The 26,762-nt window shown below is 45.0% G+C and overlaps 2 protein-coding genes across 4 annotated transcripts; one reads left to right on the plus strand and one right to left on the minus strand.

Annotated features, from left to right (window-relative positions):
• The first annotated feature begins 1,749 nt into the window (after window positions 1–1,749).
• On the plus strand, window positions 1,750–14,800 carry LOC123993026 (SH3KBP1-binding protein 1-like). 3 transcript variants are annotated; one of them, XM_046294762.1, is made up of 17 exons: window positions 1,750–1,956; window positions 2,291–2,344; window positions 2,519–2,564; window positions 2,677–2,750; window positions 2,860–2,918; window positions 3,034–3,114; window positions 3,224–3,361; window positions 10,021–10,111; window positions 10,224–10,414; window positions 10,617–10,732; window positions 10,949–11,036; window positions 11,190–11,306; window positions 11,762–11,950; window positions 12,195–12,350; window positions 12,475–12,756; window positions 12,859–12,991; window positions 13,908–14,800. In XM_046294762.1, the coding sequence occupies exons 1-17, from the start codon at window positions 1,901–1,903 to the stop codon at window positions 14,572–14,574; spliced, it is 2,538 nt and encodes an 845-aa protein (XP_046150718.1). In that variant the 5' UTR covers window positions 1,750–1,900; the 3' UTR covers window positions 14,575–14,800. The 3 variants fall into 3 exon arrangements, with proteins under 3 accessions (XP_046150718.1, XP_046150716.1, XP_046150717.1); XM_046294760.1 differs by having other exon boundaries at window positions 1,751–1,956; window positions 3,224–3,394; XM_046294761.1 differs by having other exon boundaries at window positions 1,752–1,956; window positions 3,224–3,394; window positions 11,780–11,950.
• A 1,859-nt stretch (window positions 14,801–16,659) lies between these two features.
• LOC123993028 (estrogen-related receptor gamma-like) lies at window positions 16,660–23,348 on the minus strand. Its single transcript, XM_046294763.1, has 7 exons — window positions 23,188–23,348; window positions 22,406–22,827; window positions 20,864–20,980; window positions 20,188–20,298; window positions 19,916–20,077; window positions 19,473–19,742; window positions 16,660–17,641 (listed from the first exon to the last, which is right to left on the minus strand). Exons 1-7 carry the CDS (start codon window positions 23,244–23,246, stop codon window positions 17,397–17,399), a joined length of 1,386 nt encoding a protein of 461 aa, XP_046150719.1. The 5' UTR covers window positions 23,247–23,348; the 3' UTR covers window positions 16,660–17,396.
• Window positions 23,349–26,762: the final 3,414 nt, after the last annotated feature.

Genomic DNA, 26,762 nt, shown 5'->3' on the forward strand with positions numbered 1-26,762 from the left:
CAGCAAGTCCACATAATATTATTGAAGCTAACAACTACAGACCTTCAAACATTTTATCTGTTTACGCAGTTTTACATGTATTGAATGAATAATGCTTTGATTCATTGTGATAATGTTCAGCATGCCTGTAAACCAATGAGCCCAGTTGTGAGGGGAACTTTCTGTTTTTACTTCCTGTCTGTTATGTCACTGTCACCTCCACCCTGAGTAGATACACCATATATACAAAAATATGTGGACACCCCTTCAAATTTGTGGATTTTGCCATTTCAGCCCCACCCATTCCTGATAGGTGTATAAAATTGAACACACAGCCATACAATCTCCATAGACAAACATTGGCAGTTGGAGGGCCTTACTGAAGAGCTCGTTGACTTTCAACCTGGCACTGACATAGGATGCCACCTTTCCACCAAGTCAGTTCGTCAAATTCCTGCCCTCCTAGAGATGCCCCTGTCAACTGTAAGTGCTATTATTGTGAAGTGGTAGGCCACGAAGTGGTAGGCCACACAAGCTCCCAGAATGGGAATGCCAAGTGCTGAACCATGTAAAAATTGTCTGTCCTCGGTTGCAGCACTCACTGCCAAGTTCCAACGTCAGCACAAGAACTGTTCGCCAGGAGCTTAATGAAATGGGTTTCCATGGCTGAGTAGCCGCACACAAGACTAAGATCCCCATTCGCGATGCCAAACATCGGCTGGAGTGGTGTAAAGCTCACCGCCATTGAACTCTGGAGAAATTGAAACACGTTCTCTGGAGTGATGAATTAAACTCACCATCTGGCAGTCCAAAAGAAAGATCTGGGTTTAGCGGATGCCAGGAGAATGCTACTTGTCTGAATGCATAGTGCCAACTGTAAAGTTTGGTGGAGGAGGAATAATGCTCTTTGTATCGTTTTCATGGTTCGGGTTAGGCCCCTTAATTCCAGTGAAGGGAAATCTTAACGCTACAGTTTACAATGTCATTCTAGATTATTCTGTACTTCCAGCTTTGTGACAACAGTTTGAGGAAGGCCCCTTGCTGTTTCAGCATAACAATGCACGAAGTGAGGTGCATACAGAAATGGTTTGTCGAGATCGGTGTGGAAGAAATTGACTGGCCTGCACAGAGTCCTGACCTCAACCCCATTGAACACCTTTGGGATCAATTGGAACGCAGACTGCGAGCTAGGCCTAATTGCCCAGATCATTGCCCTACCTCCACTAGTGCTCTTGTGGCTGAATGGAAACAAGTCCCCACAAAAATGTTACGACATTTAGTGGAAAGCCTTACCAGAAGAGTGGAGGCTGTTATAGCAGCAAAGGGGGGACCAACTCCATATTAATGCCCATGCTTTTAGAATGAGATGTTCGACGAGCAGGTGTCCACATACTTTTGGTCATGTAGTGTATATACTGACCAGATCATATGCATTATGTCAAACGTTGATTGTAGGCTAATGGGTTGCAGGTAGCCTACTGGGCAGCAGGTAGCCTAGTGGTTTGAGCTTTGTGCCAGCAACCAAAAGGTTGCTAGATCAAATCCCTGAGCTGACAAGGTAAACATCTGTTGTTCTGCCCCTGAACAAGGCAATTAACCCACTGTTTCTAGGCCATCATTGTAAATAAGAATTTGTTCTTAACTGGCTTGCCTAGTTAAATAAAAAATAAATATACTGTAAAAACAGTGATTGGGTAAACTGTGCCTGTACTTTGCACTCCAGAACACCTGGTGGCGCCGTGGCGATGACAATTTGGTTGTTCTCGACTGTCAGACACCACAGTAAGAGGTTCTGCTTTCAGGAAGTTGCAGCAGAAACAATTATGTGGCTAACGTTGTCTTTGTCTAAATACTTATTGTGATGGATTAACTCAATTATTTACTTTGTGGGCAATGCATGAACATTCCCACATTTTAAAATATGGCTAATATGGCAAGGACCGGAGACATTATCCATTTAAACGTTGGAGGAAAAAGGTGAGGACTGGGATTACTTTGAATAGCTAGCTAAGTTACCGCCAGCAAGCTATTGGTGGGTGGATGCTAACTAACGTTAGCTATCTATAAGTTGCTGGCTAGCTAGCTAACTAGATAGCCAGCATGTAACATTGTCCTAAGTTAGCAAACTAACTATTCATAGTTAAATATTTTTCCATCTTAACGATCTCTCTGACAGTAACGTTAGCCACTGACTTCACAGTGCGGCTGGAACGTGCAACTCTAGCTAGCTAAGGTAATGTTCGCTTGCTAACTTCTTAATGGTTTTGAACATGATCAAACTATGCTCATTTGAGTGATCGTGTTGTTTCAGGTTCAGCACCTCCAAACAGACATTGGCATGGGTCCCAGACTCCTTTTTCTCAAGGTAGGTAGCTATTTATTTTGAGACATAGGCCAATGCCTTTATTAAAGTCTCACAAGGGTATTCATAATGACTCACTCCAACTCATTCATTACCTGGCCATAGTAATGGCATATGGTCATTTGCTGTATACCTTACTAAGTGATGCTAACTAGTGAGTTGTGTTGTCTCTGCCAGTCTTCTAAGTGGGAGGATCTCAACCTTGAAGGATGAAACTGGAGCGGTAAGTTGTCATAGAGGGGCTATGTGTATATATAAAACTCTTTGATAGTGGCAACCACTTAGGCCTACATATAACACATTTGTAATGTACTGCTGAACTGTATCTCCCACAGATCTTCATAGATCGGGACCCATCTCTCTTTACTCCCATACTGAGCTTCCTGCGCACCAAAGAGTTGTTTCCCAGGTGCTGATTCCTCTGGTTACAATCGTTTACATTTAATAAGTCAAATATATTGTCAGCCGTGATGGTAAGTTGTTTTCCCAAGTTAGATTTCTTAACCTTTACTTTTTAGGTCCATAAATGTGCACCTGCTTATGCATGAAGCGGAGTTCTATGGAATCACGCCATTGGGTAAGAAAATGGCCAGCGGCTAGTCAAATACAGCTGTGAATGAGAGGCTGTCTTTCTTTCTTTGTGTGGGTGTGTCAGTGTCTCCACCTTGGTTACTTTTTTTTGTCTTCCTCAGTGCGTAAGCTGCAGCTTTGTGACGAGCTGGACCGATCCTCCTGTGGAAACGTGCTCTTCAATGGCTATCTCCCACCTCCAGGTAGGCTGATCTACTCTAGATTTGACTTCACTTCAAGAGCAGGCAAAGTGTGTGTGTGTGTGTGTGTGTGTTTGGTTTGATTTCCTGATCATCTCCTCCTCTGGACCAGTGTACCCGGCGAAGCGGCGGAACCGTCATAGTGTGGCGGGGCCTCAGTATATGGGTGGACGTGCCTTGCCCATGGAGAGCGCTCCAGTGAGACGCAGCAACACTATGCCACCCAACCTGGGCAACGCGGGCATACTGGGTAAAGCAACGGTGGAGGAGAGGATAAGTGGTGGTAAGGGTATACACATTCAACATTCCCATTTAACATACTCATTTAACGTTTATTTTATTTATTTATTTCACGTTTATTTAACCAGGTAGGCAAGTTGAGAACATGTTCTCATTTACAATTGCGACCAGGCCAAGATAAAGCAAAGCATTTCGACAGATACAACGACACAGAGTTACACATGGAGTAAAACAAACATACAGTCAATAATACAGTATAAACAAGTCTCTATACAATGTGAGCAAATGAGGTGAGAAGGGAGGTAAAGGCAAAAAAGTCCATGGTGGAAAAGTAAATACAATATAGCAAGTAAAACACTGGAATGGTAGTTTTGCAATGGAAGAATGTGCAAAGTAGAAATAAAAATAATGGGTGCAACGGAGCAAAATAAATCAATTAAATACATTTGGGAAAGAGGTACACGCTTGGATTGCGTCCTACCTGACAGGTCGCTCCTACCAGGTGGCGTGGCGAGAATCTGTCTCCTCACCACGCGCTCTCACCACTGGTGTCCCCCAGGGCTCTGTTCTAGGCCCTCTCCTATTCTCGCTATACACCAAGTCACTTGGCTCTGTCATAACCTCACATGGTCTCTCCTATCATTGCTATGCAGACGACACACAATTAATCTTCTCCTTTCCTCCTTCTGATGACCAGGTGGCGAATCGCATCTCTGCATGTCTGGCAGACATATCAGTGTGGATGACGGATCACCACCTCAAGCTGAACTTTGGCAAGACGGAGCTGCTCTTCCTCCCGGGGAAGGACTGCCCGTTCCATGATCTCGCCATCACGGTTGACAACTCCATTGTGTCCTCCTCCCAGAGCGCTAAGAACCTTGGCGTGATCCTGGACAACAAACTGTCGTTCTCAACTAACATCAAGGCGGTGGCCCGTTCCTGTAGGTTCATGCTCTACAACATCCGCAGAGTACGACCCTGCCTCACACAGGAAGCGGCGCAGGTCCTAATCCAGGCACTTGTCATCTCCCGTCTGGATTACTGCAACTCGCTGTTGGCTGGGCTCCCTGCCTGTGCCATTAAACCCCTACAACTCATCCAGAACGCCGCAGCCCGTCTAGTGTTCAACCTTCCCAAGTTCTCTCACGTCACCCCGCTCCTCCGCTCTCTCCACTGGCTTCCAGTTGAAGCTCGCATCCGCTACAAGACCATGGTGCTTGCCTACGGAGCTGTGAGGGGAACGGCACCTCAGTACCTCCAGGCTCTGATCAGGCCCTACACCCAAATAAGGGCACTGCGTTCATCCACCTCTGGCCTGCTCGCCTCCCTACCACTGAGGAAGTACAGTTCCCGCTCAGCTCAGTCAAAACTGTTCGCTGCTCTGGCTCCCCAATGGTGGAACAAACTCCCTCACGACGCCAGGACAGCGGAGTCAATCACCACCTTCCGGAGACACCTGAAACCCCACCTCTTTAAGGAACACCTAGGATAGGATAAAGTAATCCTTCTCACCCCCCTTAAAATATTTAGATGCACTATTGTAAAGTGGTTGTTCCACTGGATGTCATAAGGTGAATGCACCAATTTGTAAGTCGCTCTGGATAAGAGCGTCTGCTAAATGACTTAAATGTAATGTAAATGTAGGTAGTTGTTTGGGCTAAATTATAGGTGGGCTATGTACAGGTGCAGTAATCTGTGAGCTGCTCTGACAGTTGGTGCTTAAAGCTAGTGAGGGAGATAAGTGTTTCCAGTTTCAGAGATTTTTGTAGTTCATTCCAGTCATTGGCAGCAGAGAACTGGAAGGAGAGAATTGGCTTTGGGGGTGACTAGAGAGATATACCTGCTGGAGCGTGTGCTACAGGTGGGAGATGCTATGGTGACCAGCGAGCTGAGATAAGGGTGGACTTTACCTAGCAGGGTCTTGTAGATGACATGGAGCCAGTGGGTTTGGCGACGAGTATGAAGCGAGGGCCAGCCAACGATAGCGTACAGGTCGCAATGGTGGGTAGTATATGGGGCTTTGGTGACAAAACGGATTGCACTGTGATAGGCTGCATCCAATTTGTTGAGTAGGGTATTGAAGGCTATTTTGTAAATGACATCGCCAAAGTCGAGGATTGGTAGGATGGTCAGTTTTACAAGGGTATGTTTGGCAGCATGAGTGAAGGATGCTTTGTTGCGAAATAGGAAGCCAATTCTAGATTTAACTTTGGATTGGAGATGTTTGATATGGGTCTGGAAGGAGAGTTTACAGTCTAACCAGACACCTAAGTATTTGTAGTTGTCGGTCCAAGAATTGAACCCTGTGGCACCCCCATAGAGACTGCCAGAGGTCCGGACAGCAGACCCTCTGATTTGACACACTGAACTCTATCAGAGAAGTAGTTGGTGAACCAGGCTAGGCAATCTTTTGAGAAACCAAGGCTGTCGAGTCTGCCGATGAGGATGTGGTGGTTGACAGAGTCGAAAGCCTTGGCCAGATCAATAAATATGGCTGCACAGTAATGTTTCTTATCGATGGCGGTTAAGATATCGTTTAGGACCTTGAGCGTGGCTGAGGTGCACCCATGACCAGCTCTGAAACCAGATTGCATAGCAGAGAAGGTATGGTGAGATTCGAAATGGTCGGTAATCTGTTTGTTGACTTGGCTTTCGAGGGACCTTACATTTAGCAGACGCTTTTATCCAAAGCGACTTACAGTCATGTGTGCATACATTCTACATAGAATTATTAGAAAGGCATGGTAGGATAGATATAGGTCTGTAGCAGTTTGGGTCAAGAGTGTCCCCCCCTTTGAAGAGGGGGATGACCGCAGCTGCTTTCCAATCTTTGGGAATCTCAGACAACACGAAAGAGAGGTTGAACAGGCTAGTAATAGGGGTGGCAACAATTTCGGCAGATAATTTTAGAAAGAAGGGGTCCAGATTGTCTAGCCAGGCTGATTTGTAGGGGTCCAGATTTTGCAGCTCTTTCAGAACATCAGCTGAACGGATTTGGGGGAAGGAGAAATGGGGAAGGCTTGGGCGAGATGCTGTTGGGGGTGCAGTGCTGTTGACCGGGGTAGGAGTAGCCAGGTGGAAAGCATGGCCAGCCGTAGAAAAATGCTTATTGAAATTCTCAATTATGGTGGATTTATCAGTGGTGACAGTGTTTCCTATCTTCAGTGCAGTGGGCAGCTGGGAGGAGGTGTTCTTATTCTCCATGGACTTTACAGTGTCCCAGAACTTTTTTGAGTTAGTGTTGCAGGAAGCAAATTTCTGCTTGAAAAAGCTAGCCTTGGCTTTTCTAACTGCCTGTGTATAATGGTTTCTAGCTTTCCTGAACAGCTGCATATCACGGGGGCTGTTCGATGCTAATGCAGAACGCCATAGGATGTTTTTGTGTTGGTTAAGGGCAGTCAGGTCTGGGGAGAACCAAGGGCTATATCTGTTCCTAGTTCTACATTTCTTGAATGGGGCATGTTTATTTAAGATGGTTAGGAAGGCATTAAAAAAAATATCCAGGCATCCTCTACTGACGGGATGAGATCAATATCCTTCCAGGATACCCCGGCCAGGTCGATTAGAAAGGCCTGCTCGCTGAAGTGTTTCAGGGAGCGTTTTACAGTGATGAGTGGAGGTCGTTTGACCGCTGACCCATTACGGATGCAGGCAATGAGGTAGTGATCGCTGAGATCTTGGTTGAAGACAGCAGAGGTGTATTTAGAGGGGATGTTGGTTAGGATGATATCTATGAGGGTGCCCATGTTTAAGGCTTTGGGGAGGTACCTGGTAGGTTCATTGATAATTTGTGTGAGATTGAGGGCATCAAGTTTAGATTGTAGGATGGCTGGGGTGTTACGCATGTTCCAGTTTAGGTTGCCTAGCACCACGAGCTCTGAAGATCGATGGGGGGCAATCAGTTCACATATGGTGTCCAGAGCACAGCTGGGGGCAGAGGGTGGTCTATAGCAGGCGGCAACGGTGAGAGACTTGTTTTAAGAGAGGTGGATTTTTTAAAGTAGAAGTTCAAATTGTTTGGGTACAGACCTGGATAGTAGGACAGAACTCTGCAGGCTATCTTTGCAGTAGATTGCAACACCGCCCCCTTTGGCAGTTCTATCTTGTCTAAAAATGTTGTAGTTTGGAATTAAAATTTCAGAATTTTTGGTGGTCTTCCTAAGCCAGGATTCAGACACAGCTAGAACATCCAGGTTGGCAGAGTGTGCTAAAGCAGTGAATAGAACAAACTTAGGGAGGAGGCTTCTAATGTTAACATGCATGAAACCAAGGCTATTACGGTTACAGAAGTCGTCAAAAGAGAGCGCCTGGGGAGTAGGAGTGGAGCTAGGCACTGCAGGGCCTGGATTCACCTCTACATCGCCAGAGGAACAGAGGAGGAGTAGAAAAAGGGTGCGGCTAAAAGCAATAAGAATTGGTCGTCTAGAACGTCTGGAACAGAGAGTAAAAGGAGGTTTCTGGGGGCGATAAAATAGCATCAAGGTATAATGTACAGACAAAGGTATGGTAGGATGTGAATACAGTGGAGGTAAACCTAGGTATTGAGTGATGAAGAGAGAGATATTGTCTCTAGAAACATCATTGAAACCAGGAGATGTCATTGTATGTGTGGGTGGTGGAACTAATAGGTTGGATAAGGTATAGTGAGCAGGACTAGAGGCTCTACAGTGAAATAAGCCAATAAACACTAACCAGAACAGCAATGGACAAGACATATTGACATTAAGGAGAGGCAAGCTTAGTCGAGTGATCAAAAGGGTCCAGTGAGTGGAGAGGTTGGTTGGGGGTCACGGTGATTTAGACAGCTAGCCAGGCCATCGGTAGCAAGCTCGCATAGGGTGGAGGTCTGTTATTAGCCACCTCTTGCGTTCCGTCAGTAGATTAGTGGGGTTCCGTGTGGTAGAGGGGATTAATCCAAATCACACAACGACAACAAAAATAAAAACAATAGTTATAGAGGCCCAAGAAGAAAACATAATAATAATTTTAAAAAATTAAAAAACATGCTCATTTAACATACTCATTTAACATACTCATTTAACATGCCCATTTAACATACTCATTTAACATACTCATTTAACATGCACATTTAACATGCCCATTTAACATACTCATTTAACATACTCATTTAACATGCACATTTAACATGCCCATTTAACATACTCATTTAACATACTCATTTAACATACTCATTTAACATTTACGCCCATTTCATTTAACATGCCCATTTAACACGCCCATTTAACACGCCCATTTAACACGCACATTTTTACGAGCATTTTGCTACACGCCGCAATAACATCTGTTTAAATATGTGTGTGACTTGTAAAATTTGATGTTGGAAAATGTGCAGCAAAATGTTTATGTGGTAGTTCCCTCGACAGTGCAGTACAACCAATATCAATAATAACGAGAGTCAAGTAAAAAACAACAAGTAATAGAAGAGGTAGGTTCCATTTGTCACATGCTTCTATCGCTTAATGTTTAAACTGCCTTTTTCCCCGTTTTTTCCCGTTAAAACGGTAAGAAAAAAATCATAAAATTCCACGTCAATTCACAATGCAGAATAATGGTCCTATTACGTATTTATCACCGCTAGAGCTGGGCAATGTAGTTTTATCTACCGCAGTCATATACCCTTGAGAGCGCCTCGGCTACGGCATGTTTGTTTGTCTGGGTACACTACGACTTTTTAAATGCCGACACGAAACGTTCTCTGGAGATAGTTTTCGAAGCCCCGCTGAATGGGTATTTTACTTGTCTGTGAAGGAATGCCGCTTCTGAAGCTGGACTAATGTCCATCACTCGACAGCTGTCAATCAAATCATCTCGAGCTGCCTGCGCACACACACCACTCTCTTAAATACCGTGACTTACCAAGCCATTTAGTAAAAAGAGAACCCATCTTCCTGTAGGAATCTACTCCTAAGATTCAGTATTTTTGGAACGGAGGAGTTAATTATTAGGCTACATTAATTCAGGCTGTCGTTCATTTAGACCTTATGCAGGCCATATAAAGTTTAAATCTGCAGCTGGTAAAAGTTTGAGTAGCCTACTAAATGAATACAAGCAATTTTTGCAGCCTATAGCCTATTCAATTCTTGGAAATGTTTATTTAAGTTTCAATTAAACTAGTTGGTTATCTAACCCATATTAAATGTCAGGGTATTTTGTTATGTTGGCTATAGGCTTTAATTTGGGAATTGGAAGTCTCTTTTTCAAAGCAATTTGAGTTGTCAAGAAAATAAGAAGATAGGACTATCATTCTTAATTCATGGCATGGTTTCATTTTATCCAAATGTTGAATAGAGATGCAGACAAACTCATTCGTGCAGGGAACGGGGAATGGCCTAATTGTCGATTACCCTGGAGTTATAAAAACAATCAAATAAATTGATCAAGTCAAGGATCAGCTCTCTTAATAATTCTATGTGGGTGAAAAATCTGTCCTGATGTGTAAGGGGTTGGATGTGTGGGGAGTCCGACGCAGATAGTCTCAAGGTGCAGGTCTGTGCACAGAGACAGCTAGGGTTTAGAGTGAACCGTCGGTGGTCCCTGTATTGAAAAGTAAACGCTCTAACCTGGAGCCATTTTATTTGTTAAGGGAATATTATCAAAAAGGAGGGTTCACATTCCTCCACGCCTGTTCCTCTTTCCCTTCCGACACAGCTCAGCTTGCAGACCCAGGCATGGTCCGCATCATCTGTGGCCACCACAACTGGATCGCTGTGGCTTATGCCCAGTTTGTTGTTTGTTACCGGTAAGAACACGGGACTTCAGTGTACGATATCACAGTGTCATATGAATCAGTCATTTTTTGGGGGGGTTAAGGACAGTCGAGGGTGTTAAACTGCGCCGTCCTCGTCCATCAGAGTGAAGGAGTCTACGGGCTGGCAGCAGGTGTTCACCAGCCCCCGCCTGGACTGGGTGATTGACGGAGTGGCGCTCAACGCCAAGGTGATGGGCGGCTCCCTGGGAGACAACGACAAGATGGTGGCCGTGGCCTCGGGCACAGAGATCATCCTCTGGACTATCTGTCCCGACGGCAACGGCAACGAGATAGGTCAGTCTGCAAACGGATGAACTCGCAACTCTAAAAGTAAAGCGCCGGTGTTTAAAACTAATATTATAGCTATGATGTAGTTTTTAACTCACTCGGGATGTTTGTTGACTTTAGTATTTTAAGAGACCAATTTTCTAGGTAGTTGTGGGTGTTTATGTAAGGGCCGTGCTAATAGGTCTCCGTTGTACCTGCTTCCCTCCAGGTGTGTTCAGTCTGAATGTCCCCGTGGAGGCTCTCTTCTTCGTGGCGAACCAGCTGATTGCCACCAGCCACACAGGGAAAGTGGGAGTATGGAATGCGGTGACCAAACATTGGCAGGTGAAGTTGTGTCCAAACATTCTGTCAGAATGTCACGTTACCTGAACGCATCACATTATGTGTAGTAATAATGTATGTGGTCCCTGCAACGCCATGATTGTGGGTTCGATTCCCGGGGCCACCCATGTGTAAAATGTTGCGTTGGCTAAATGCGATATATTATATGTGTATTGTACATCAGTTGTTCATGTTTTCCTTTCGTCTTTCCGTTCTCAGAATCAAGATGTGGTTCCCATTAATAGCTATGATACTGCCGGTTCCTTCCTAATTCTAGGCTGTAACAATGGGTCCATATATTATATAGGTAAGGGAAGTCATCTTTTCTACCTATGACGCAATAATGGAAAACTATTCAAATAGTTTTTCCGTATAGAAGAATGCAGTCACAAGTTGTGTTTGTAGTATATGAATACACTTGTAAAGTATAGACCTCTCATTGACGTGATCTTGGCAACAGATGTTCAGAAGTTTCCATTGAGGATGAAGGACAATGACCTCCTAGTGACAGAGTTGTACCGCGACCCCACGGAGGACGCCATCACTGCTCTCAGTGTCTACCTCACGCCCAAAACAAGTATGTCTGCCTGTTTTCGATTTTGAACTGAAATTAATAGATTTTCCTGTGTTTTAATTATTATTATTTTTAAGGATTAACAAGTATCAATTAGTCAATCGTGGTTATTGTAAATTCAATCTTAGTAGATGCATGGTGCTAAACAATCATTTTCTGAAAAACTTGTTTGCCATTTATGGTCAGCAATGGTCATTTTATAGGCAGTATAATTGTATAGGCAGCTGGCAGATTTTGAATGATTCCTGGTGGCATTTCGCTAACTCTGCCTGACCTTTACCCTAACCCTAACCCTGACCTCACTTCCCTAACATGAACCCTAACTTAAATCAATTTCGATCCTAATGCCTCACCTTAACCTTTTTGGGTCTGTCGGCTGACTATCCACTTCAATTTCTTGATATGCACGGTACATCACACAGCATGCGTTGAGGCTAAAATGGTGTATGGGATAAAAGTCCCCAATGTGTCGTCAGGCGACAGCGGCAACTGGATCGAGATCGCCTATGGGACCAGCTCGGGCACGGTGCGGGTCATAGTGCAGCACCCGGAGACCGTGGGCTCTGGGCCCCAGCTCTTCCAGACCTTCTCAGTCCACCGCAGCCCCGTCACCAAGATCATGCTCTCTGAGAAACACCTCATATCAGGTGAGAATGGTTGGCTGGGAGCCTCCACCTTCTAGGGGTGATTGTTCATTTTTCGGCGTATTCTACCGTCTCCGCTAATGAAGCACATTCATTAATTTAGCTACATTTCTCATTAGGATCGATCGATTGATGTTTGGATGTCGGCTGACACAGCAATTGCGTTAAACATTGACGCTGCTGACAAAGCAGCAAGATGGGCCCGTCATGCAGATGTTTGGCCTAACCCTGTTGTGTGTGTTGTCAGTGTGTGCAGACAACAACCACGTGCGGACCTGGACGGTGACTCGCTTCAGGGGCATGATCTCCACCCAGCCAGGCTCCACCCCCCTCACCTCCTTCAAGATCCTCTCCCTGGAGGACATCGACGGCCACGGGGGCTGTGCTGCCGGCACTGAGATAGGTGAGCAGACAGGTGTCAAAAGTGGACAGTGGTTTTAAATGTTAAATAAGAAGTGAACATTTCAGAGATGCAAATGGGGAAAGGACTGCGATGGTCCGTACCGAGCGTCGCTCCTCTCTAACAGGTCCGTATGGCGAGCGAGACGACCAGCAGGTGTTTATCCAGAGGGTCGTCCCCGACACAGACAGACTCTACGTGCGCCTCTCGTCCAACGGGAAGAGGGTGTGCGAGGTGCGCTCTGTGGACGGCACCTCCATCACCTCCTTCATGGTGCACGAGTGCGAGGGGTCCAGCCGCATCGGCTCACGTCCCCGCCGCTACCTCTTCAGTGGCCACGCCAACGGTAGCATCCAGATGTGGGACCTGACCACCGCCATGGAGATCGCAGGGAAAGTGGACATCAGGGGTAAAGACGACCCGCGTGGCTTTTTGTGTTTACTTTTTTGTTGTTGCTTTTTGTTAAGTGATGTGTCATAGACATTGGGTTCTCTGTCTGGTTGTCCCTCAGCGCTGGGCGGCCCCACAGAGGAGGAGCTCCTGGAGCTGTTGGACCAGTGTGACCTGGCTCTGACCCGTACGCCCGACATGAGTCCCGCTGCCTCCTTCACCCACTCCTCCACCCCCCGAGCCTCCACCTCCAGGTACACCAGCCACCATTGGCACCTGCTACATGTCCCCATGCAGCTTCATATGTTAACTCACTGATGCTCTCCCTTTTTGCAAGATTACATATTCAGGGCATAAAATGAACACCCGCCACCCACCAAATGCGGGTGGATTTAGGTATTGGCGGATAAGAACGTCTACTTCACCAGCCATGTTGGGGGGTGGTCAGTTGGCATGGCTCTACAATGTGAGAATTACATTTGCGTTTGTGAATAAAAAAATAGTCAAGTATGAGCATGTGTGTGCGAGTTGCGATATGTAGCAGGAAAAAGTTGCTGTTTTCAAAGTACAGTATTTCTGCTGTTTCGTTTCATGGCTATTAATCGCACAAAGAAATAGGAATCCTACATTCCACCTCATGCAGCAACAGCTTCACGCACTGTGAGTGAATCGCTGATAGATTCATTCTTGGCGGCGCTGGCACAAGCATAAAAGTTGGTCTAATTTACTCAAGTTAGCAAAGTGAGACTTTGTCCTCGTGTTCACATTGTTTTCTTCACAAGCGCAGTTGTTTTTCAGTGTTAGCTAAAATCTGCTGCTTCAACTGATAGCGAAGAGACGCTGTCGTCGCTCTGTCCTACTAGTCCCATCCCAAAACTTAGACACACGTGACATGACTCCAGTAGCCCCGTTACCATGGTAACCTTCCACCCTTAAAGGGGCAGCTGAACATTTTGTCTCATCTGATATTTTGGTTAAAATAAAAAATGAAATGAAATTGAGCAATATACCACATTAGTTCTTACTAATACATTACAAAGCATATTTATTTTGTTTTAATTATTGGCAAAAATAACTTTGGCTGGTAAAAGAAAATCTGTGGGCTGGTAGATTTTTTTATTTATTTACATGCCACTGATCATATTATCTCTGTTTATCTTCTCTCTGCAGTTTGCAGTCCCAGCTGAGTGAGAGCTCCAGGGAGCGCGGGACCAGAGGAGGTGTGAGCAACTCGGGTCCCTTCTCTGGTAGCCTGCCCCGTCAGGCTCCTCCGGTGCCCCTCACCAAACCCCGGGATATGAATCTCTCCATGGTGGGGTTGGGCCTCCAGCCCCACCACCTGGGTCTGAGCCAGGCTTCCCTCGGCAGCAGTGGCAGCCCCCGGCCCAGCCGCACCGCCCTCCAGGACAGAGACCGGGACGGTGGCATGGGGTCTCTGCGCAGGGGCAGCTTCGTGGAACGTTGTCAGGAGCTTGCCAAGGTCTCGGACTCTGCAGGAGGGGCTGAGGTGGGCACGCGGCGCAGCCTGGCCGCATGCTCAGAGTTGGAGGCTAGACTGGGCCTACGGACCCCCGCCTCTTTCTCCATTCCCCCTGCAGCCTCTCCCGCCTCGTCTTTATCTTCATCACTGCGTCGGCCACAGCCCACCTCACCCAGCCCTGCCCCTGCTACAATCGTTAGTCCAACCCGCTCCCAGACCCCCGTGTCACCTCGTCGAGCTGACACCTCCCCTACTACAGAAGCCCCGCCCCCTGAGGCTGCAGCAGCCACCCCAGAGAACTCCTCCCCTGTGCCCCCCACCAGTCCTAAACCCCCTATGAATGAGACCAGCTTCTGACTGGCTCTGTGATGTATGAGTGAGTGGACTAACAAAGGATGCGTTTTGTGTTCCTGAGCATGTGCGCTTTAGTGACGACACATATTGTAATATTTATGGACTTTTCCTTGTTTAGCATCAAGGATCCATATCAAATGTCATTCCTCTGTTTTCAAAAAGGCCAGCTGTGACGTAGGCAAGATTCGTATACAATATATCCAAATGGTCAATGTATTGGTGATGCAAATTATAACTCCAGCCATGTATGAATGTGTTCTGTTGCATTTGGTAGAGCAGTGCATTTTATTCAATTACGCTGAACAAAAATATTAATGCTACATGTAACAATTTCAGAGATTTTACTGAGTTACAGTTCATATAAGGAAATCAGTCATTTAAAATTATTTTCATTAGGCCCTAATCTATAGATTTTACATGGGAATACAGATGTGCATCTGATGAGCACGCAGATGAGCTTCCATTAGACGGTTTCTGATAGTTTATGCGGAAATGTAATTATTTGGCCGCCTCCAACGTTGTTTCAGAGAATTTGGCAGTACGTCCAACTGGCCTCACAGCGTGTAACCATGCTAGCCCATGCCTTCACATCTTGGTCCTTCAACTGCGTGATTGTCTGGGACCAGCCACCCGGACAGCTGATGAAACTGGATTTGCACAACCAAATAATAACATTTCAGCACAAACTATCAACCGTCTCAGGGAAGCTCATCTGTGTGCTCTTCGTCCTCACCGGGGTCTTGACCTGACTGCAGTTCGGCATTGTAACCGACTTCAGTGAGAAAATGCTCACCTCTGGTAGAGAAATGAGCGTTCAATTCTCTGGTGGACGTTCCTGCTGTCAGCATGCCGATTGCACGCTCCATTAAAATTTGAGACATCTGTGGCATTGTGTTGTGACACATCTGCACATTGTAAAGTGGCCTTTTCTATTCCCCAGCACAAGGTGCACCTGTGTAATGATCATGCTGTTTAATCAGCTTATTGATACACCTGTCAGGTGGCAGGAATGTTGTGGATATTTGAATTAAAAGGGAATTGTCCAACCTCATTCTTAAGCACCAAACCAGAGTCTACGTATGTGTCTATGGTTAAAAATATTTTTTAAATGCTCTGACATCACAGTGTAGGATTAAAGGGAAAAAACTGCGATTTTCAAAACCAGCAACGAGTCTCTAGCCTAAGGGAGAGTATTTCCTTGCTCCCCACGGTGAACCTCAGTGTTTGAAAATCACTGTTTTTAAAATGTTTAAACATTTGTTGATTTGGTTGAAAAGTGGTGAAGTTGCCCTTTAAGAGAAATGTAAAGACCTGTAGTAGTCTTTACCCAACGCTGGGTTCCACCATCACGGGCTTGCAAGCTGAAGTGATGTTTAGGCCCACACCTTCTAAACTTTTCTGATATCCTCTACAGATTTCTTTCAGTCTTCCTGTTTTGCACTACTGTTGGCTCTCTGTAGCTTAAATGAATCAACAAGCCTACTGTACACACAGTATCAACAGTGGTGACTGTTGAAGAGGAAACGATGGAGAATCTATAGATCAATGGTAAAACTTTTATCGTTCATGTTTCGTTACATCTGACCGACTGACCATTCTTTTTCAAGTCTTCCAGATCACGACCCAGTGCCTCACGTACCTGTGTTTTTTTATCTTCCCCAATGGGTTAGGAATTGTACGAAACCAAAGGTAGTCATTTAACCCAATATGCCATGTTTTTGTACATTTCATTTAGATCCTATTTTCTGACTATATAAAAAAAGAAACCATATTGAATGGAAATGTAAAACATTCAATGTTATGTCTCTGTACAAAGTATATCTGTCTGTCCATTAACTAACAATAATAGTAATCATTTTGGCAAAAGTGGGAATGCTTTATCAGCAGAAAAATGTTACCCAAGGTTGCTGAGTGCATTTCATATACAGTACCCTCCAGTTAGTCACACCTCTAGCTTTTATGGCTGTACTTTTTTAAATCTGGTCTTCATTAATTGAATACAACGAACTAATTACAGTGAGCCTACTTTTTGGCTCAACATGAAACGCATTGTTCACACTGCAATGTCTGTCACACTCTATAAACTCATTTAATTCCAAAAGCATTTTATTCAAAAGCATACATGCTAGTATGAAAGCAGTTCATGTCTTTGTACAGCGATCATGTAATAAATACATAAATAAAATAAAAAATGGCGTCGCACCTTCTTAGTACAGTATGGTAAGGCAGGGAAGTCAGAAGAATGTGCTGTTTGTAATGATAGCAGTACTAATAGTTTGGTTCAGCCTGGCTAACTGCTTGGAGGCATTTGGCTATGTGGTCTCTAGCTACCAGAATGCATCGTCAATAACCGTAGTGCTATTATGTTTTCACATGAGTAACATAATTTCATATTGACTGAATATCATGGCTTGAAAATCGCCATGATATAAAAAAAACATTTTGTACATACTCTCCTCTGAAAAAGTACCTCAAAAATATGCTATACTTGGGACTATTCAGTGTTTATCACTGAAGCGTTATAGATTGCACGATAGCATTGTAAAAGGTCATTTCCGATTGAGCTGACATAGACAAAAGTTTACAGTGAATGCAGTCTCCGCTAATGCGGGAACATTGCCTTTAAATTTCAATCACACTTTAACGTTGAACTTCCGCGACACGGATTGAATAGAGCCCTTGACTTATAAGTCAGTCTTGTTCCATGACACCATGGCTTGTCATAAAACTGCGAACCACCAAGCCCTGAACTTCTGACCCCTCAACAATGGAGCACCTGGTTAAGGTTTGTGGGGGCCAATGGGAGGTTAGGTGTAGTAGAACAGTCATATTTTGGCGTCCAGCATCTCCAGGAAGAGTTTGTGCATGGGCACGCGGCCCTCCAGGTGGAGTCTACAGAAGGTGTCCACGGCGCGGTTGGCAGTCTGCCGGAGCAGGGGAAGGGTCATGAGAAGCTTGCCTGCCCGGTGGAGCTCTGCTGTGTGCTGGGAGCTCTCGTACTCCTGCAGGGCCTCATGGAGTCCGTCCTGGAACCGCTGCACTGCCTCCGCATTCTCCAGGTTCTCTGCGTCTGAGCGGGGAGAGACAAGGTCAAGCGAGGCCTGTGGGTGTTTGGGTGTGGGTGGAATCGGGTGTTAAACCTCCCCTTGTTTCGGCATGACAGCATGTCAGATCCCATTGTCCACCTCATTTGTTTCTCCATCGAGGGCTAATGGACGGGCCAAGGTTAAGTTGCATGCGGCCAACCCTCATTTTTCCTGAAAGGACTGTAAATGTAAAAACAAATGCTCCCCCCTCTGATCCTTCTAGCCACCTCAGGCGGTGTGACTGCCCCGGTGTGTCTGGCTAACGCAGCCAGACTCGCCAAATGGATTTCTGAATTCCTGTGATAATTTGCGGGGCAGATGGATTTATTGATTAGGGCTGAGGGCAGAAGCAGCCTTCTCACTGTCGGATATTGATCAGTTTTCACTTGCTGGGGTCTGGGGAACAACAGCGGGGAGGGGAGGGGTGAGAGAAGTGGGTGTTGGGGAACAGATTTGGCAGAGACCTTAGACCTCCCCTCTCTCTGTCATGGGGGTCTGAAGAGTGCCCGTTTATACAGAAGTGATTGAATAACTATTATTCAACTAAAATGCATCGATAGTTGTCGCCACAAAAGTATGTAGTATAACATGAGTTCACAGAATGACCCCTAACAAACAAAATACAACGTTAGTCATATCAAATGTATTAATAGTAGTTAAAAATTGGAATTTAAGTGGAGGGCTGATACTGACTTGGGTAATGCTGTGAGAATGTCGTTGCTAAAATACGGGACCTGTCAGGGACTTTTATCAATATGGGGGGCTAGCCACTCATTTATTCCCTGACAGCTAGCGGCTTTTCAAGTCATTGACCATCATTTAACAGGCTTGCCCTGCTAGGGGACACTGAACCTGGAGAAAAAGTGTGTTCAAGGACACACCCCGAGGGAAAGGCACTGTGGATCACACTTAGGGGCTTTATTCAGTCAATATCGCCGAGGCGTTAAAGATTGTGTGATAGAAATGTGAAGGTAATTGAGCCGACATATGCAGCGCTTACCGTGAATACAGTCTCAGCTAACGCGGGAACATTACCTTTACATTTCAATCACGCTGCAACGCTGAACTTCCACGATACGGATTGAATAGAGCCCTAACTCTCCCCACAGTCCTGAAGGAGTGGCTGTATGTCGGGCTGCCTGAGGACGCTGTAGTAGATTTAAAGCTGAATTTAACACAATTAATTATTGTACGCAGTACTCAGGCAGATTAGATAGTAGCATATCTTTTTGGTAGTTCTGCCACTCTTATAATGCTTTCTAAGAGGGATTGTACAGTGGCTTGCAAAAGTATTCACCCCCCCTTGGCACTTTTCTTATTTTGTTGCCTTACAACCTGGAATTAAAGTAGATTTTGGGGGAGTCTTGGAATCCCACAAACTCAACCTAATTGAGATGGTTTGGGATGAGTTGGACCGCAGAGTGAAGGAAAAGTAGCCAACAAGTGCTCAGCATATGTGGGAACTCCTTCAAGACGGTTGGAAAAGCATTCCAGGTGAAGCGGGTTGAGAGAATGCCAAGAGTGTACAAAGCTGTCATCAGGGAAAAGGGTGGCTATTTGAAGAATCTCAAATATAAAATATATTTTGATTTGTTTAACACTTTTTTGGTTACTACATGATTCCATGTGTTATTTTGATGTCATCACTATTATTCTACAATGTAGAAAATAGTACAAATAATGAAAAACCCTTGAATGAGTAGGTGTTCTAAAACTTTTGTCTGGTAGTGTACGTCTCTTGAGTCTGCTCTGTCAGAGCTTGACAACACCAAACTACTGATAACAGATATCCAGTGCATGCCATGTAGTTAGTACCGGAGTTGGCGAGGGCCATAGCCTTGAGAGTGACCACCTCCTCTTGGCTCAGGTTCATCTGCTGGTACTTGGTGGTCAGCTGTCTCAGGGCGGTGTAGAGGTCAGAGAGTCCTGCCGCTCTGCACTGGGCCTGGTCCAGACGCAGGTTCCCAGCAAACACCAGCTCCTCCCCATAGCCCAAAGACTGAAACACCACTGACAAGACCAGTGTCTCCATCCAACCACTCTGCAGCAGGGCCATCTGGTCCACCAATGAAAGGGCAGAGAAGCCTGGAAGGGCAAATATGGAAATGTAACACTCCATAGATTCTCACAGTATAAAAAGTTTACCTTGTCCATTTGTACCAGTGTAAAATGGCATTGCATAGTATTTTTTATTGAACCTTTATTTAAGGGACTCATGCTTATTTAACAAGACATACAAGAGCAACAGAAGTGGGTACCTGGGATATGCTTTGCCCAGCCAATCATGACCAGGAGTTCCCTGTTTAGGAGGTCACACAGCGTCAGCAGGGCTTTAAGGTTGTCATCATTGGTTGAGTTGTCAGGCGTGGCACATAGGGGGGCTGGCTCTGTCAAGAGGAGCTGGGAGATGACTTTGTTTCCTGAAAGAGGTCAAACAGATATATTAATAATGTACTCTTATGTACTCCCGTTTGTGTCTGACACGGCTCTTATTGGAGTGTGTGAGTGTTGCACGACAGAGGGTACACACCGTTGGACTTGACAGGGTGTGTGTCGGGGGCCTTCGTATAAAGAGAGAGGCCAGAGTCCCCCCTTCTCTTGTACTTCTGACGTCCTCCTCTGACTCGGTCCATGCGAACACCTGTAGTGACACAAACACGATGATCGGTGATCATCATGTTTCCTCATTGATTGATCCTCAATCCCCAAGTCAAGAACAGACAATGGAAGGTGCACAGTGATAATAGATAGAGCCATGGCCTCATGGACCTCTATTCCACATCAGGTATCTGATGCAAATACAAATACACCTTATGGAATAGCGGGGGACTGTGCAGAGAGAGACACACGCGCGCACTCTACACACACGCGCACTCTACACACACGCGCACTCTACACACACGTACACATGGGTTTTGTATTGTAGATATGTGATAGTTGAGTAGTGGCCTGAGGGAAATGTAACGTCATGTAATATTTTACATTTTATATAACAGCCTTAATGTTGCTGGACCCCAGGAAGAGTACAGTATCTGCCGCCTTGGCAGCAGCTAATTGGGATCCTTAATAAATACAAATACAAAAAGAGGTTGAGTAATTTGAAACTCTACTTCAGGCTGTACGTGCTCTGTGGGCCTGTACGCTTAAGCATGTCCATTTATTGAGCCAAGTGATTCCATTGAGATGAGTTGGTCATCAAGTCTCACCTTCCTTCATCATGCCGGCGCGCAGGCACTTCTGGAAGCGGCACGCTTGGCACGACTTCCTCCGACGCTTGGTGATCTCACACTCATTCATCACAGGGCAGCTGTAGTCAATGTTACCTGGAAACACAGAAAGCACAGCTCTGTTTACAACCCCCTGGATACTTGAGGTTACCAGTCAGCAAGGCCAATGTCGCAATAATGTCATCCAAAAGGTGATACTGCATTTTACAGTATCTTTCTTACAGTGCATTATTGATGCTTAACTTTTCAGTCAGCCTAAAGGTGAAATTGTCATGCTGTAAAACAAAGTGTGTGTTTAGGGGGTGTGCCACCATGGCTGACCCTTGCCATCTGGTGGTTAACTGTGTTTCACTGTCTATGGCACCATGAAAAAAGTCAATTGCCTCTGTGTTCGCTGGCACCCTGAGCTTTCACACAGCAATCAATAGAAGCCCAGACAAAATACAGATATTGATTGGTTATTTCACACTGAGCCTAACTCCCACCACAAGTGTTATAACGTTTGGCCTCACACAAGACAAAAAGGGATTTAATAGAGTATTGACTAATTTCTCCCACCCATCTATACCCAGACAAGCGGGTCTGGATCTGGGGGTGATCTAGGGGCCAAGGGCCCTCAATCAATGAGCTTCCCCCTAAACCCTCTCCTGTCCCAAGAGGCTCTGAGATTATTTTTTAACAGGAGATTTAACAGGAGAATTTTTAACAGGAGATTGGCACCTCTTCAGATTGCCTTTCACAAGAAATGTAAATGTGTTGTGTGGTGTTTTAGGCACAATAACACTTTATCTGCATGTTCACACTTTGACGGCCACTCTTGCTAAAAGAAGCATTATGAAAATCCACTTTTGATAAATGAGAATAAAATAATTAGATAAAGTCATTTTCATTCAACTGCAAGCATACTTGAAATTAGGCACATAGTAAAATATTGCTGAAAATCAGTCATTTAATGCATCAGGCGTCACAAGATCAATATCATGCGTCAGTTATTTTGGAACACTTGAGCCGAGAATAATCCTCTCTAGTTTCAGAGAGCAAAAATCCAATATTTCGGATTCTATTAAGAAATCAGATATCTATGGCAAGACGCGTCATTCACCCAAGTTTCGTCAAAATCGGACCAGTGCTGTCTGAGATAGGCCTGTCACTTGTGACGAACGTACGAAAGGACGGAGACAGATCCACAGATTTCATCGTGGGGGACAATACATCATTTCTGGGGCCATCAACCAATATGGAGCACATTGAGTCTTCACACAAAAATCAATCCCATAGCTGAGTCTGCGGCTGACATAACTATTGGAAATCTGTGTATGCCGCAATCAGCCTCATTTGCGCTTCCCCCTCTAATAGATTATTGATTATTTTATTAATTAAAATCTAGCCAAGAACTTCGTCGTGTCCTAAATGTATCACACGTGCACGCTCGCACACAGTGCACGCAACACACACCATCACAGACGGCTTGATTTGATGTTCTATCCGTTTTTTTGCAAAAACGTATTCACTTTTGTTTACCTTGAATTGTCCTCTTGAAGAAAGCCTTGCATGCCTCACACGACGCTACTCCGTAGTGATATCCCGATGCAAAGTCGCCGCAAACTAGGCACAGCCTTTTAGGTCCAGGGCGCAGAGACGATAGGTAGTCACATTTGAGGATGGAGTCAACGTGCGCCGAGAGCGCCAAACTGCGCTCCGACCAAAACTTAGCTGCACCGCTAGTGTCCGGTGCTGCGCTGACAACGCTGCCGCTGCTGCTCGAACTCGGGGATTCCGGGTCCATCGAGTGACCCTGTGAAAATAAACTGTATCCACTGCTGTCCGAGCTTGGACTGAATGGCGTGGTGCTGTCCAGGGCGAAGGTAGGGCTGGGGGAATCCGTCTTGTTACATGTATCATCTGGTGACGGAGCGTCGTCGGTGTTTGAGGAGACCAACAGGCTGATGGCACAATTGAAATGATCATGACAAAAATATAATCTCACTGAAATAATACCCCATTGTGGATTCTGTGAGCTGCTACAATAACAGTGTGACATGCAGACCCCAGGATTGTCTGCCACCTCAAGGACCACCACCTCTATTCATGTTCCCAATGGAGGAAATCAACTTTTGCACTTATTCTACAGACACATAATAATAACTTTTTAAAAAACAAGTAAATGAAGCCTTATCTAATGCTTTAATTAAAACAAACACAAATGAACAGCACACAAATGATGGCAATCAGATGAATGACCAATAAAAACGTATCTATGATAGGAATGGCAAAAAAATTACATAAATCTCAATGACTCTTACTGGTTGTGCTGGCTGAGAAAATTGACGTTTTCACTCAGGCAAAACCCCCTTAGATCCATATCAAGGAAGAACGTCTCAAAGAGATGTGTCAAGGTAGTAATAGTATTCTAGTATCCTGGTTTGGGAGCCAACGGTATAGAGATAGTGACAGAGGGAGGACTCTTGAGACAAGAGCCAAAGTTATAGCGGCAGGTTTATTTAGCTGAAGTCCTGTCATTAGAAAGGGGCGGGGCCTGGCGGACTAATCCTTGACAAGCACTGAACGTTTGTTGATGGTTTCATTATCTTCTCACTTATGTTGTGTTTAGCATACATATTTACATATTACACACAAGCTAACGTTTATACATGATACACTCGTCAACGTATGAACAAGATTTGTTAAAATAGGATTTTCACTGTTCCCTCTTTGTGACAAAGTGTTATCAAAGTGAGGTGATAAGATGACACGTTATTGCTTATGACTGAACACCATGCACTATGTCTGTTGGTTTTGCTCAGTTGTCATTAAATGCATTTTACTAGTCATTTTTTCCCATTGCTCATCTGTGTTCCAGACTCCTCTCTCCCTCACCTCTGTCATTGTGGGACCAGCATTTCCCTATTATGCTGTTTGGTGTAAACAGAGAAAGCACTCGGACCAGACTCACAGACACAGCATCCTCTCTGCTTCCAGGTATTTGTCTTACATAGCCCCACATAGGCCTCTCTCTTTGAAGTGAGTTTGCATGGTTAACCTGTGAAAGTCAGGTAAAGTGAGCTAGAGTGAAAGTGAGAGGCAGGCAGGGGGATTTAGAACAGACCGGAAAACCAAGGGATAGAATTAGACTAGATAAAGGGAGTGGAGGGAGGGAGTGGAAAGAGAGAGGGGACTCTTACTTGGAACTTGTCAGTAGGTCAGGTACATGTACAGGACAGGGCTTACAGCTGGTGAGAGGGGAGGGGGTGATTAGGTAGGAGGGTTAAGGTGGCTGGAGGGTGAGGATTAAGAGCCATCCATTGCCAGTGCGTTAGCAGGGGTGCTGAAGCAGCACTTTTGGACAACCCGGAAGTGTGAAGAGCTGGAATATCCAAATCCAGTCATCAGACACCCAAGCCCCGTTTATACCTGGTGTTAACATGGGTCCTTTGTCCGGATCTTGGCTGCATTCTGATTGTGCGCACATTTCCAGAAATGTGTCTACCCATGATATTAATATGTTTCTGTTATCCTTCTACTGTGTCTGCATTGTGACCACATTTCCTGGTCCCTTTTATGCAAACTATTTCACAGCTATTCTTTCAAAATAATATGTATTTATTTATTGTAAGAAACATATTGATATTGATGTAATTGATATAATCATTCAATGGGCAAAATAATTATGATTTAAAATGTTTCTATGTCCAGATCTGTCTACACTTGTAAGAGCTGACTACCTCCGGAGGTGGGCTTGATGATCTGATCACAATCAGATCACAATGAGTCTTTTGATGGTCTACACCTGTCCAAAAATGTGGGCACAATCAGAATGTGGAAAAGATCAGGACAAAGAACTCAAGTTAGAGCGAGGCTTGGCTCAAGATACCCTCTTCACCTGAATTACAGCTGGATCCCAATAAGTGAGCCATTGCGGTCATCAACACTTTGAATTGTGTACACTGTTCCAAAATAGATTATCAAAAAATAAAAATAATGGAACTTATAGAAAAAGCAATATATTTGCATATTATTTAACCAATACACCATGAAATCATATTTTTGTGGCTATTCCAAACAAATATGATTTTGGCCAGTTTCCTGATATATTTACACATGGTAATCCACCACCTCCAAATGATTTGGGATGAAAGGTTCCCACAGTGGACCACTGATGCGTTTTCTCTTTTGGCACACATTCCCTGCCCTTGTCATCTCCCAGCTGTGAAATGTATTACAGCGCAGCAGCACACTGACCCGGTTCTGACCACAGTAGGCCCCCAGTACAGGCAGATAGGATTACTGTCTAGTCTGACACTTCTCTTATTCCTCCTCAGCCCTAATCCAACAACGGCTGCATCAGCAAGATGCCCCCACCCCTCTCCCCACACGGACACACACACACAGAGAGAGAGAGAGAGAGAGACAGAGAGAGAGAGAGAGAGAGAGAGAGAGACAGAGACAGAGAGACAGAGAGAGAGAGAGAGAGAGACAGAGAGACAGAGAGACAGAGAGACAGAGAGACAGAGAGACAGAGAGACAGAGAGACAGAGAGACAGAGAGACAGAGAGACAGAGAGAGAGAGAGAGAGAGAGAGAGAGAGAGAGAGAGAGAGAGAGAGAGAGACAGTTGACCCTGTTAACACAAACAGCAACATCAGTGCTCGTGGGTGAAATCAAGTGATACTGTAGCTCCCTGGGAGTGTACTGAGGCCTGGGACCAGTTTTCATGCTCTGTCACAGTACAGGTCAATGGTACAGACAGGACTAAACTCTCTCTCCTTTTCTCTCTCTCTCTGTGTGATGGAGCCAGCAGAACAGGAGCCTACTGTTATCTCATCTGGTCCCTGATTCCATATCATTACATTGTAACAGGCTTACATTGTAACACAACTGTAATACTACTAATGCCTGTTTATAATGTACTCTTACTGCTTTAATGGTCATTTAATAGAGGCTCCATAGTGACTGCGTGTTTTAAGGCTGAGTGAAATACACTGAGTGTACAAAACATTAAGAACACCTTTTATTTCCATGACATAGATTGACCAGGTGAATCCAGTTGAACGCTATGATCCCTTATTGATGTCATTTGTTAAATCCCCATCAGTAAGAGTAGATGAAGGGGAGGAGACAGGTTAAATAAGGACTTTTAAGCCTCGAGACAATTGAGACATGGATCGTGTATGTGTGCCATTGAGAGGGTGAATGGGCAAGACAACACATTTAAGTGCCTTGAACAGGGTATGGTAGTAGGGGCCAGGGGCACCGGTTTGTGTCAAGAACTGCAACGCTGCTGGGTTTCCCCCCGCTCAACAGTTTCCCATGTGTATCAAGGATGGTCCACCACCCAAAGGACATCCAGCCAACTTCACACAACTGTGGGCATTGGAGTCAACATGGGCCAGCATCCCTGTGGAACGCTTTCGACACCTTGTAGAGGCAATGGTCCGACTAATTGAGGCTGAAGGGGGGTTCCTAATGTTTGGTATACTCAGTGTAATTGCAGTATACTCAGTGTAATTGCAGTATACTCAGTGTAATTGCAGTATACTCAGTGTAATTGCAGTATACTCAGTGTAATTGCAGTATACTCAGTGTAATTGCAGTATACTCAGTGTAATTGCAGTATACTCAGTGTAATTGCAGTATACTCAGTGTAATTGTGGGCTATATTTGTAATAAACAACGGATAAACAACAAAATAACAGCAAATTTGGTTGTGGCTGGTTATTGGTAAACACAATAATAATGGAGGCATTACAATTACTCTGAAGCTGCCACTTACAGTATCTGCCAGCAAGTGGTAAGTGTTAACACCGGTCTTCTAGTCACTTGGGCCAGATTCAGGGTAGGTGATAAGGGGAGAGAACAGATAGAAAAAGCAGATATTCCGC

The sequence above is a fragment of the Oncorhynchus gorbuscha genome, linkage group LG13 (assembly GCF_021184085.1).
Source record: "Oncorhynchus gorbuscha isolate QuinsamMale2020 ecotype Even-year linkage group LG13, OgorEven_v1.0, whole genome shotgun sequence".
Classification (NCBI taxonomy): Eukaryota; Metazoa; Chordata; class Actinopteri; order Salmoniformes; family Salmonidae; genus Oncorhynchus; species Oncorhynchus gorbuscha.